Here is a 12,921-nt window from a genome sequence, read left to right as displayed (position 1 = left end):
ATATGGAGACAGCATAAGTTATGATTTTATTGGCTATTACGGTACAGTTATGTTCCCTGACTAAAGGTACTGAGATGTACCCTTGAGGGTCCCACCCCAGTGGCAAGAGGGGAACTGACCCATTGACAGTTTACTTCCTTTTTTCTGAGAGTGACAGAAGTTTGTCTGCTACATTTGGGTTTGGAAAGAATTTTGTCACGCTACATTCGGGTTCAAACAGAACTCTGTTGAGCTACAGTTGAGCTTGGGCAGAATTTTGTCAGGATACAGTGGACAGATGTTTACTGGGCTACAGTGAGGCTCAAAAAGACATCTGTCTGGCTTCTTCAAAAGAGTATTGAGGAAATATATATTGCACAGCTGAAAAGTGCTTTAAAAACTAAAAAAATGCACTTGGGCATCTATAGATCCTCCTGATATTGTGAGGCCACCCTATATTTATTTAATTTCCAGTAAAAATAGCAAGTTATTTATTTTCAGTTATATTATGGCAGAATTTTGTTCTGCCACAGTGGGGTTTGGACAGAATGTTTACAGGCTACAGTTATATTCAGTCAGAAATTTGTTGAGCTTCATTCGAGATCTGACAGGATTTTGTCGAGTTTGAATTGAGTTTTGACAATTTTGCCTGCTACAGTCGAGTTCAGACAGAATTTTGCCTGCTACAATTCTGTGCAAAGAATGACAGATCAACGAGAAACATGCAACTGCCTGCCAGACAGAATTTTGCCTGCTACAATTGGTTTGGACAGAGTTTTATTGGGCTACAATGGTTCAGACAGACTTTTGTCGGCTACAGTCAAGTTCAGAGAAAACTTCGTTGGGCTACAGTCGTATTCAGAAGGAAATTGTTGGCCTACAGTCGGGTTCAGACAGAATTTTGCATGCTACAATTGGTTCGGACAGAATTTTGTTGGGCTACAATCGAGTTGGGTTCAGAGAGAATTTCATCAGATTACAGTCAGATTTGGAGAGAAGTTTATTGGGCTACAGTAAGATTGAAAAAGACATTTGTCTGGCTAAATTTTCAAAAGACTACTGAGAAAATATGTCCTTTACAGCTGAAAAATGAATCTTTAAAAGATCAAAAGATGCGCTTTTGCATCTATAGATCACCTGGATATTGTGTAAAGTACACAACGCTTTTAGCACTCAATTTAGCTTGAAGTAGTTTAGTTCCAGAATCACTCTCCTGTACCTTGACTATGTCTGTACAAGAAAAAAAGTAAAAGTAGCAAATTCTTTCCTGACAATGTGCTCTTTAAGGCATTTCAAACGAGTCCTAAATGACGACTCATTCAGGTTTATGGGAAGTGCGTTTCTCCTGCATGACTAATGCACATCTAAGTGTTCCAAAAAGAACAAAACAAGATGCAATCAAGTTCTCAACAGGCAGGTCATTGGAAAAAAGCAGTCTAATTGAGAATGATGAGGAATGTGGCGGTTAGGCCCAGAGAATTGTAATGACACGCTAAGAGGTTGAGAGGGAGCTGTGAGCTGTGATGGAGATGCAATTTCCTGATAAACACCAGGTAGAGAAAAGAGCAGTGCAAGAAAATGGAGCCAGTGTACTCAAGCATTCCGTTACCAAACTCAACGGGTTTTCATCCAACTTTCAAATGTTGGGCAAGGGGGCCACTCAATACATGAGTCTAAATCATGTTGAGTCTAACAAAATTTTGTATCTCTGATATAAAAGCTTTATAGACAAAAGTCCTTGTGGTTAGCATTCAAAATCATAAACAAAGTTGTATCGTTATTGCTATTATTAGCACTCTCTATGTAGAATAGAGTAATAGTCAGAGACCATCCTACGTTTATTTCATTTCCTGTAAAAACAGTAAGTTATTTATTGATATTTCTGAGAAGATTACATTTAAGATAATCCACTTGCATAAGGAAGGAGAAACAGGAGTTTCCAACACTGGAGTCCAAAATTTTCATTAAAGATTGGAGGGGACTCCAGACAACCACTTGAGAGACCTGGTAGACCACCAAAACTGTCTCCATCAGATAAACAGTACTTTAATCTTGTAGAAATCAAGCAGAAAATGCAACCAACTTCTAAGACCGAACTTTGGAGATGTGTCTGTAGATTTCTTTGAGAAACTGAAAGTGAGTCTCCTGAAAAGAATCGAAGCTGTATTAAATGTTAAGACTGGACATATTAGGGCTCCAGACTGTGCTAAAATGGTCGCAGATGCAACCACAGCTATTAATTTGCGAGTAATAAAATGAATTAGGTTGCAAATGGCAACAGGTAGTGACTTTTTATTTTATAGGGGTAACTATCTGTTAATATTATTCTATATTTATTACGTTTTTTGTTTTTATGTATTTTCTTTTATCATTTTTCATCTTAAAACACAACTGATAGGCTTTAGGGTCTCGTGGACGCGTCCACCTTTCAAAAAATGCCTGCATGCTTGCAAGATTTCAACCAGAGTGGCAAAAGGTGACAAAGACAGAAGACCAGCTAAGCTGAGCTTTTTGCAGAGAACACTGGTGTGTAGAAAATGGCGAAACGAAAAAATATAAGATTTTTTCACACAATCTACGTCTCTGTCAGACCTTAAGAGGTCATCTGCTCGACTTCAGTCTGACTCAGGACCAGTGAACCACTGAAAGACCTACACGAAGATGTTCTTGAACAACCATCCACTCTAAGCACTTCATTCAAAAGTACCTCCACAGAAAGATTTCAAAACTTCTTGGCTTCAAAAACTTGTGTGGCTCAAGTATGATAACATAAAGCAGCCTATAATTGTGAATTCTGTTCTAAAGAAAGCAAAGATGTAGCTGGAAAAATGGATTTCTTAACAGGAACGAGTCATTTAAAAAAGTGTGAAAAAACAGGGCGAGACTTGAATGCATAAAACTGCACCCAATTATTGGGCTCCTGCATCCTTACCCTGCGTTCACACTGGCAGAGACTGATGGCTCATTGCCTGAGGGCGTTTCTGAACTCGAACTGACCATTGGTTGCCGTGGTTTCACTATCGCCAAACACAAACCAGATGCATAATTTAAAAACCTGGTGAGAATTCATTTGTGTGCATATTTTATTTAATCCGTGTGTCTGTGCAGTCAGTATGTGAGGAAAACAGTATTTGGTCTTTGTGATTACTGTCTATTAGTGACGAAAGCATCGGCGCCATTATTCCACCTGTAGTAAGAGCAATTACCTAGGAACCAAAACAGAGTGTACTGTTTCACAGTGGCAGAGATAAAGCAAATACTACGCTACTGAATGCTCAATTCCTATTGGTAGTCGCCACGTTACTTCGCTCCTCATTTGCATAAAGTTAAACACTGCTCAACTTTAACTGCGTTCCATAGTCTAGGCTGCATTTCTAGGCCGCTACGTCAAAGCAGGCCGTTCCAAAGTGAAGGATCCTTTGTAAACAGACTAGAAATGCAGCCTACGTTTGGAGTAATTTGAAGGACGCATCAGATGTATCCTTCCTGGCCTTCGGTTACCCCCAGTTCTCTGTGCACAAATGACACGAAGGAGAAAAAAAATAGCACCACAAAAACGGCGGAAAACGAAGCGGTTGGAGCAGAGCTTGTTCTAAAATGTAAGTTGTTTACGTCCTTGAATTTGTCTTTGTTACCTTAAAGTGTAAAATGACTGATTAATTAAATCATTCATCTAAATATCGTATATCGTCCTACATATTGTCCATATCGTCCATCGTATTTTATTCAGAAATATTTGTATATAAGTAGTTTATCGTACTACATAAGAACATCTCCTCCATTTCTGTGAAGAAATGAAAAGCATCAACGCAACAGGCTCCATATTCTCTCACTAATTCCCTCACGAGTTTCGCGCCACGAGTGACATCACCACACAGCCTCGTTAGGACTGTTCATTTATGTGACCGATAGGCTACTAAGGAGGGGTCTTCATAGGATAGAATCTCATTAAAAATGAATGACCTATGGACACTTTGTCGCGCCGTGTCGCTGCTGGTGTGAATGCAGGGTTAAGGGTGTGTACACACTAGACAACACAAAGACGGAGCTGTAGACGCATATGCATGCAGATCTTGTCCATCTAGAAGGCGTGTACTCGGCTGGAGTGGGCGGAGTTTGTACAGTTCAAAATCCAGTGGGAAACAAAATGTTCGGATCAGAAACAAAGAAATATGGGCCACCAAAAGACAATTATGGTGATGGCCATGTGCAGAGCCAAGCAGACAACAGCCACAAAGGCAAAGAAGTCATATAGAACAGGAAAAGAGTACATGGCGTCGCTACTGTCCTCCATCTTGTATTTTCATCATCTTCTGTCTGCACGTTTCTATTGGTTGACGTGCTTCGACGTCAGAATGCGCTGCAGCAAAAGCTGAAATGGTTTGAACTTTTTCGACACTCGATGATGCGTCTTTTCACTGCATACAGACACGTTTCTAGTCCGACAGAGCTGACGCAGCGTCCTGACTGAAATACAGTGGTCAGCCTAAATTAAACACAGCCTACATGATAGTACCTGAAAAATTATATATACATATATATATATATATATATATATATATACACATATACACACTTTTTTTTCCTTTTTCCTGATGCTAAAATATGATGAATAACTTGTATTTAATGGATGTTTCAACTGGACATAAATAAATGAAGGGTGGTCATTTGCACAGTACTATATTTGTATACGCACACTTGCAGAGAGGAAATGAGAAAAGAGAGAGGAAATGAAGGGGACTCGTGGTCGTTGTTGGAAACAGCGTGGGGGTCTAATGAAATTATAGGCCTGGGAAAATGTGCAGACTGCAGTGTTTTACAGCTTCATCAATAGTGTTTAACGTGTCCATCAAATTGATGATAAGTAGGTAGTAGGTATTTTTGGTTCTGAGTATGTGTGCAAGTGAGCGAGAGGGAGGGCAGTCGTGAGAAATCAGAATGGGTGTAGGAGCACGCATGTGGGAACATTTTTGCATGTTTGCATAAGAAGGATGTGTGCCTGTTAGTCATTTAAATCTAGCCCGTCCACCTCTTTCAGGCTTAGACAGCTGTAAGGCAGAACGGTAGCAGCTCTATCCAAATTCCAGCTTCAGGCTTCAGAAAAGCCCTTTAAAGTCTTTACCAAAAACTTAAAAAGTACATCTACACCTTTACTGAAGGACATACATACTAGCAGCCTTAGAGAGCACTGAGATTGAGTACTGAGTAAAAAATATGGTTCTTTTTAGTTGGCTTAAATGATTCTATGCATAGAGAAAAATCTTCAGATTGCTGGAGCACCAAAAAGGGTTCTTCTACTGTTACAGTGTCAAGCTTGTAGGAGAATCGTTTACCATTTTCAAAAAGGTTCTAAATAGAAACATATACAACACATTCTCCATCAATCTGAAGAACCATTTCACCATGCAAAGAACCTTTTAAGCATGAATTGCTTCTGAATATAGTTCTAAATTTAATCATATACAGAAGTTGGTTCTACATTCCCCTTATTCAAGAACGCTTGAAGAGCCCTCTTGTACTTTAAGTCCATATTTGGGCCTTTCTGCTAGATTCCAGTATTGTGCAAATGTTGTCCCAGAAACTGTCCCCATCAGATAAACAGCACTTAAAGGTTTCATCTTTGAGAGAGAGGAGAAAATCAAGCTGCTTCAGATCTGAAAACATCCACAGGTGTTTCTGTCCATCCTTCCACTGTGAGAAGACGACTCAGCGCTATGGGTCTGAAAGGATGTGTAGCTGTTCAAGAAGAACCTCACTGAGAAAAGGAGACATCACACATCAAACAAAGAAGCTGAACAATGGACTGACCACCCCAGAGTCCAGACCTCAACATCACTGAATGTGTTTGATTACTTCAGAAAATTATCAACCAACTTCTAAGACTGAACTTTGAAGGAGTGTCTGCAGATTCTTTGAGGAACTGAAAGCGAGTCTCCTGAAAAGAATGGAAGCTGTAATAAAGGCAGACGGGACACACTAAATACTGAAAAGCTGATATTGTAGTAGTTGTTGTGGCTTCTGTGTAATTTTCTGTAATACATGTTTACATTTTTTCTACTCTTACTTTTTATTGTATTGTTCAGTTTTAAAATCTTTAGTGTATGAAAAGGTATAAACATGTACCTTCACCCTGGGAAAAACTTATAAAACTTATTAAAGAACACAGTTGGGGCTTAAAACCATTGTTGTACATTTACTTTGTTTATACCTTAATGAACACAAAATGTACCTGCACAATACCTTATTTTCTGACAGTGCATACAGTATGTCACACTATGTGTAGCATAATAGGCCTACGGTATATAAAATTACCATAATGTACACACTTTGAAATGCATCTTGCACATTGCTTAATTATTTCTGCTCATTATGATAAGAAATTCCTGTCCAAAGTGCAGATTGCTTTCGGTAGATTCCGCATTTGAGTTTGTTTTTGTCAAATGGAAAAACGTTTACGGTGCATCCTTTGCTACAGAATGCTATTCAAATGCAAATGTAATTCACTGCATAACAAACTATTCAACAATTATGCATATGTATAGCTAACTGACAATGAGCGTGTTTACATGCGCTCAATAATCCGATCATAAGCGGATTACTACATAAAGGGTTTCACTTTTCTTCATCTTCTAGACGATGTGTGTTCATATTTTCAGGTAAAGTGGTGCGATGTTTTTAAAAAAAGCCACAGCATGAAGTTTGAGTTTTACATTATGTTCACATCACGTCTTCTTCTGTGAGTTTATTGGCTGGAGTTTATTGGCAGTAATCCGATCATAAGCGGATTACTGCAGTTATCTGATTATTCAAATGGTCATGTAAACTGCATACTCCAACGTTTTAGATCGGAGTAATGTCTAGTAATCCAATTAAGAAATCTGATAAAGACAGCTGGATTTTAGCTCAGTAATCAGATTCCTCAGTGCATGTAAACTCTTACTCTGATTTCTTTCAGATTTCTCAGTCTACGCATGTGTGAAAACAGACGGCGGGACCAAAAATAAGCAGCAGCGTCGCTGGTAGATGCAGCAAAACACTTTTGGAGCAACACTGAAACTACATGCTTCACGAAATAAAGGGTTTCACTTTTCTTCATCTTCTAGACAATGTGTGTTCATATTTTCAGGTAAAGTGGTGCGACGTTTTTAAAAAAAGCCACAGCATGAAGTTTGAGTTTTACATTACGTTCACATCACGTCTTCTTCTGTGAGTTTACTGGCTGGTTGTAAAAGCAGAAATCTGACTGACTGTCTGACTCACGTAGACCTGGAGCTTGACATTATCTGATTAATTAAGTGCATGTAAACACATTAATTGGATTACTGACAAAATCTGAAAAAAATACACACTAAATAATAATTTCTGTAACAGTTCCTGTAAATCCTACATTGATAATACTTTATAAATGCATTTATAAGGTGTCATATAGCATGCAGATAATGCCTGGCATGAGCCTGTATAATTGCTTTAAAGTTGTTATAATTAAATGCATAACATTTTATTAAGCAAAGGAATTTCACTTTATAACGCATTATAATATCTGTTCACAAGAACACTGTAAACATGAATATTGTAATGCACTGTAACAAGAGTCTGGTATGTTTTCAGTATAAGGCCCAGACCCATCACAACAGTAGTTACCAACATACCTAAACTGAAACAGCTCTCGGCGACATGCATTTAAAAAAAATATTAATAAAAAGATTATATCGAGTATAATATAGATTAATTTATTTTTAGCTAACTGGTAACTGAACAGATACTGTAATGCATTATGGAACCTGACTTCATGAAGTTATATACTCTTGCTTTATAAAGTGTTTTGCATGTAATTAAAACTACTTAAGAGCAGTTATGTATGATTCTGCCAGGTATTAGACAGTACTATGTATGCCATATCACGCTTTATAAATGCATTTATAAAGCACTATGAATACAGAGTTCATAAGAAGTCTTACTATAACTTCACACTTCTAAATGTTAACATATTCACCTTTATCGCCTCAATGCAGCACATCCCAGCACTGCTGATCTATGGGCTGATATACAGAATGATGAAGAGATGGAGGGAATACACCAACACAAACTAGTTAAACATCAGACGAACTGGATCAGCTTTGATGCAAAAATGGTCTCATCTTGTCTCCATGGAAGCAGCAACGGCACTGTGTGGTATGGGGTCAACAGGGTCAATGTACAGCATGTAAATGGCTTAACTGATCATAGCTTTCATGCTTCTCCCTTCCAAGCAGAAGGACTAATTCAGAATCAGGTGATCTGGGAAGTGTTTCCAGAGAGTTTTATGCCTGGCCCACACTGCAGGATTTAAAAATCCCCACACGTTCTGACATTTATCACCGATTGTTTTGTCCTTGATTGTTGACTGTCCTGAGTGAAACACTGCACACTTTCAAATTACGCACATAACAAGAGGCCCAACTAGAGGTGGATTGATACCACTTTTTCCCTTCTGATACCGATATCTCCAATTGCTTTAATCTTGTCAATTCTTGCCCTGATAGTGGATGTAAGCATTTTCAACCGTTTAGCTATTTTCGTCCAGCCATTTCCTGATTTGTGCAGCTCAACAACCTTTTGTTGCGTATCACTGCTGTTTTCTCTGGTCTTTCTCATACTGATGGATGACTGAGGGAATCTGGCCTGTGTGTAACCACATATGTATACCCCACTAAACAGGAAGTCATGGCTCACCATTTAAGTGTACCTAATTGCTCGGGTGAGCTTCAAACATAAATATGTCGGATTGTTGTTAATATTTTGAATGAAAGATGAAACTCATACGCAATGGGGAATGTTTATTACTGCCTGTTTGGCTCATACAGCCTGTTTTGCTCATGGGTGCCAATATTTGTGGAGACCCCTGTAGAAAGATAGACAGACAGAGAGACAGACAGAGATTGAATATAGATAAAAAGATGGATGGATAGAAGGATGGATGAATGAAAATATAGACAGCTAAATAGATGGATGGATGGATGGATGGAAAGACAGCGAGAGAACGTATGGATAAATAGAGGGATATACAGACTGATGTATGGATAGATTGATAAATACATGGATAATGGACGGATGAATGCACATATAGATGGATTTACAGCTGGATGGATGAATGGATGGATAAAAAGATGGATGTAAGAATAGATAGCTAAATAGATAGATGATAGATGGATAAATTAATATACAGATGGACATATGGATGGACGGATGGATGGATTGATGGATGGATAGATAAACAGGTGGACGAAAGAGAGATGAATAAACATGTATATACAGATAGATGGATAGAAGGATAAACAGATGGATGATGGACGTTTGAATGAACATATAGATGTATATAAAGATGGACAGATGGGTAACTAAATGTATTTATGTGTGGATGGACGCGTGAATGGACAGACAGATGGAACGACAGACGAACAGATAAACTGAAGATTTATAATATTGAAATATTGGGATTTCTTTCTGTCTCTCTTTCTATCATGCTGGCGCACTCCGGAGCAGATGACACGTTCCTCAATGCCTCGGCGCGCTGCAGGACGTCGGCCTGTAACGAATCCCATCTGCGCATAATTAATTACACTGACATTTTACAGGCGAGCAGCGACGTCCTGCTCCTGAAGAGCGGAGAGGGAGCGCAGAAAGACTCCTCACTGAGAAGCCCTCCACACCCCCACACCAAAGCGCAGAGCTGAATGTGTGGAGGGTGAGCGAGGGAGAATGAAAGAGGCGATCGATATGGGCTAGACCAGGCAGGTGGGCAGCAGCTAGGTGAGTTTTGGCACTTCCTGCGTGGGCAGTCCAGGGTCAGATCGATCTCAGCACCCGAGAAGAGAAAGAACAGAGAACTTTTACGCCCCTGTGATTCACATGGGACCCCTGGAAGGAGACATGATGCAGTGGAAGATGGAGACACAGCAAGATGGACAGCGAGTGTATTTATGTTACATGCATTGTAATACTTGGCTATGCGTCAAGTTTCTTTAACCCCTTAAAATGCCAGTCTTATTACATACTAAGGCTTATTATTCAGTAACTAACTACAGGGACTCCAATACAAAGTATGTAAAAAAAACTGGGCCCATCGTGATGTAAGGGTTAATAACAGCAACATTGGTGTCAGAAAAGGATTGCACCAGTCTCTTCAGATAGTTCCTGTCCATTTTAGCCTACTCTTCCCCTAACTTTAGACTTCATGTTTGAGCACAGGACAACGTTAGCACTGCCACATTCCAGGATGACAACAGTAAGGTCTCTGGATCAGAGTTTACGCTAAAAAAGTCTGATTGGTAGCACTGCGTGATAAAGGGAGACTGTATGTAAGTCTACATGTTTGTAAGGCTTATCTACTTAAGCCTTTAATGACAACTTTTAGAAACCTACATAAACATTTATAAAGGCTTATAACACGCATCAGTTATAAAGGCTTATTACACGCATCAGTTATCAGTCATAACACTTTCTGCAGTGATACAACATCAGGATTAATAAAGGCAGCCTTTGTGACAACTGACGCTTGTGGTAATAAGCCTTTATACATGTTTACAGTCTCATTGCTGTTTACAGTCTTATGCTGCCCTTCAGTAAAGGCTTTAAAATCTGATTGGCTTAGCCACATGCAAAGCTGGTATACATCCGATGCTTGATCATATCAAAATATCTCTGTGCTAATAGACAAGAATTTTGCTTGTTATGTTGCGATTGTTCCAGCATTTCTTCTGAAATGAAGGGTATTACTAGTGAGTTTGTCCCTCTTTGCTGCAGTAACAGCTTCTACTCTCCTGGGAAGGCTTTACACTAGATGTTGGAACATTGTTGTGAGGATTTGATTGAGCATTAGTGAGGTCAGGTACTGGTGTTGGATGGTCAGTTCTGGATCACTCCAACTCATCCCAAAGGTATTACTCCAGAGAACACAGTTCCACTGCTCCACAGCCCAATGCTGGAGGGCTTTATACCCCTCTAGCCCACGTGTGGCATTGGGCATAGTGACCTTAGGCTCATGTGCAGCTGCTCCAGAGCATGTGTCAGCAATTTGTGGACCTTAAAGTAGCTGCATTCATTAATTAGAAGGGCTGTTTGGATATTTTTGGATATATTGTGTCTGTATTATGGGTGGTCAATATGGAAAAGTAGTGCATCCTGATATTTATCCATTGTCCATGAAGACATTTTGGCGTACCTAGTCTTGTTATATTTGTTACTTCTCCTCATAAAGAAATGTGCAATATCATGTTATTCTCATGCTAAAGGTTAGCTTTGTATACATTTTACATGTTTATTATACTAACCACAATTAAGTTTTTGTTCAGATTCATCACTTCAGCCAGGGGGTGCCTTATATTGGGCCCTCCAGCTGCTGCACTTTTACGGGACACTTCAAGTGATACTTTTTGCAATATTTTGACACACAGACAAAATGCACTAGTAGTATTACATCTTAAACTAAAATAAAAAAACCCTACTACTAGTTACTGATATTAATATTAATACTAACTGAACAGAGAACCAAGAGAACATATGTAGAATGTTCTATAAAAGTCTGACGGAAAGTGGCTGAATGCAAAGTCAATAAAGTAAACTGTTAATTAGAATTGCTAATGTGAATGGCACTCCAGTGAGGGCGCATTAGAAGTAGGGTCTTACTTTCATCTGGGTTTGGGGCGGCGAGGATGGCGCTGTGTTTCCTCTTTACCTCCTCTACCTTCTCAGCCAGTGAGTCGATAAAGCCACGGATCTCCTCCACCTTAGAGAGATAGCAATATTAGTATTAGTATTATTAACGTCTAGTTGAATATTTGCGTAGATTAGCATGTTCCAACGGGATGTCACCAATTTCTCCACCAATCATAACTCAACAGTTGAGACATGAACAGAGTCATTCAGAGTGGTTTGTTGTGAAATAGTTCATTGTGGAGAAATTTACCAACTCATAAACTTTAAAATAGTGGCAAATCTAAAAAATGTTTTCTTTGGGGCCTATTTCGCCTTACAACTCCCTGCCTGTACCCCTCCACCATGCACATATTTTTAAAAATACTAAAACCTTTTTTGTCTCAGGAGGAGGAAGAAACATCACACAGGCTGAGTGAGTGCTGCTGCAGGACAGACTTGTTACAGAATTGCATCACATTCATTCTTTTTATCCCTCAGATATCCCATCCAGTATTTTCTGCTGATGTCAGCCCAATACCGATACCTGGTATCAGAACGGTGCCACCTCCAATTAAAAGTACTCCCACGGCAAGAATGCAATGTCACTTTGAAACCATTACTCATTTTAACATTTCTGTTTATAATACCAGTTTGAAAGATTAAAAGTGGGGTCCCTGCCAATTAGAATCCAATAAAAGCTCATATAAAACTCATCCTAGCCCTGTAGTTGATTGATGTCATCCTTTTTTCTGTTTTAAACAGCCGCATGATCTCAATCTGCCTGCATCTGAAAGCATGCGCTTCACCTGGGGCTTTAAAGCAGGACAGATAAAACAGCTTCCATTCCGCACATATGAATTCACTTTGAAGCAAGAGCATTGACTGACTGTGTGTGTGTGTGTGTGTGTGTGTGTGTGTGTGTGAACACATGTGCATTTCAAAGTGGACAGTAATACTGATTATTAGATTGCAGCATTTCCTTCGAGAGGTAAAAAAGAAGAAAAGGAGTAGACATCTACAGAAGTACAAATGCTCCACTGAATCAATGCCATAGGAAAGAACATAGAATGATAATAATGAAGAAAACCTTATTGATGAAGGCTTATTAAAATAGATACTGTAGTACTGGGAACAGAGGTAAGCAGAATTCTCTGTAGTTTTGGTTTCTGTTAATTACCTCTTACATTTTGCTGGACCACCCAGTGGGCCAAACTATGAGAGCTGCTGTCTCTAACTGAGTCACTGACTTACTGATTGACTGACTGATAC

The 12,921-nt window shown here is 39.2% G+C and overlaps 1 protein-coding gene across 6 annotated transcripts in view; it reads right to left on the bottom strand.

Annotated features, from left to right (window-relative positions):
* Positions 1 to 12,921, bottom strand: part of stx1a (syntaxin 1A (brain)) — a 164,280-nt gene that overhangs the window by 96,245 nt on the left and 55,114 nt on the right. For all 6 annotated transcript variants that reach the window (XR_005005918.1, XM_036556088.1, XM_036556084.1 and 3 more), the window contains exon 3: positions 11,644 to 11,743. Coding sequence is in view for 5 of the 6 variants with exons in the window: in XM_036556088.1 (XP_036411981.1) it covers positions 11,644 to 11,743 (100 nt within the window). In the remaining variant the exon portion in view is untranslated. The remainder of the gene's footprint in view (positions 1 to 11,643; positions 11,744 to 12,921) is intronic.

This window comes from Colossoma macropomum, unplaced genomic scaffold, assembly GCF_904425465.1.
Source record: "Colossoma macropomum unplaced genomic scaffold, Colossoma_macropomum, whole genome shotgun sequence".
In the NCBI taxonomy this organism is placed as follows: Eukaryota; Metazoa; Chordata; class Actinopteri; order Characiformes; family Serrasalmidae; genus Colossoma; species Colossoma macropomum.
Note: the sequence above shows the minus strand (reverse complement) of the source record. Positions and strands in the feature narration are given on the sequence as shown.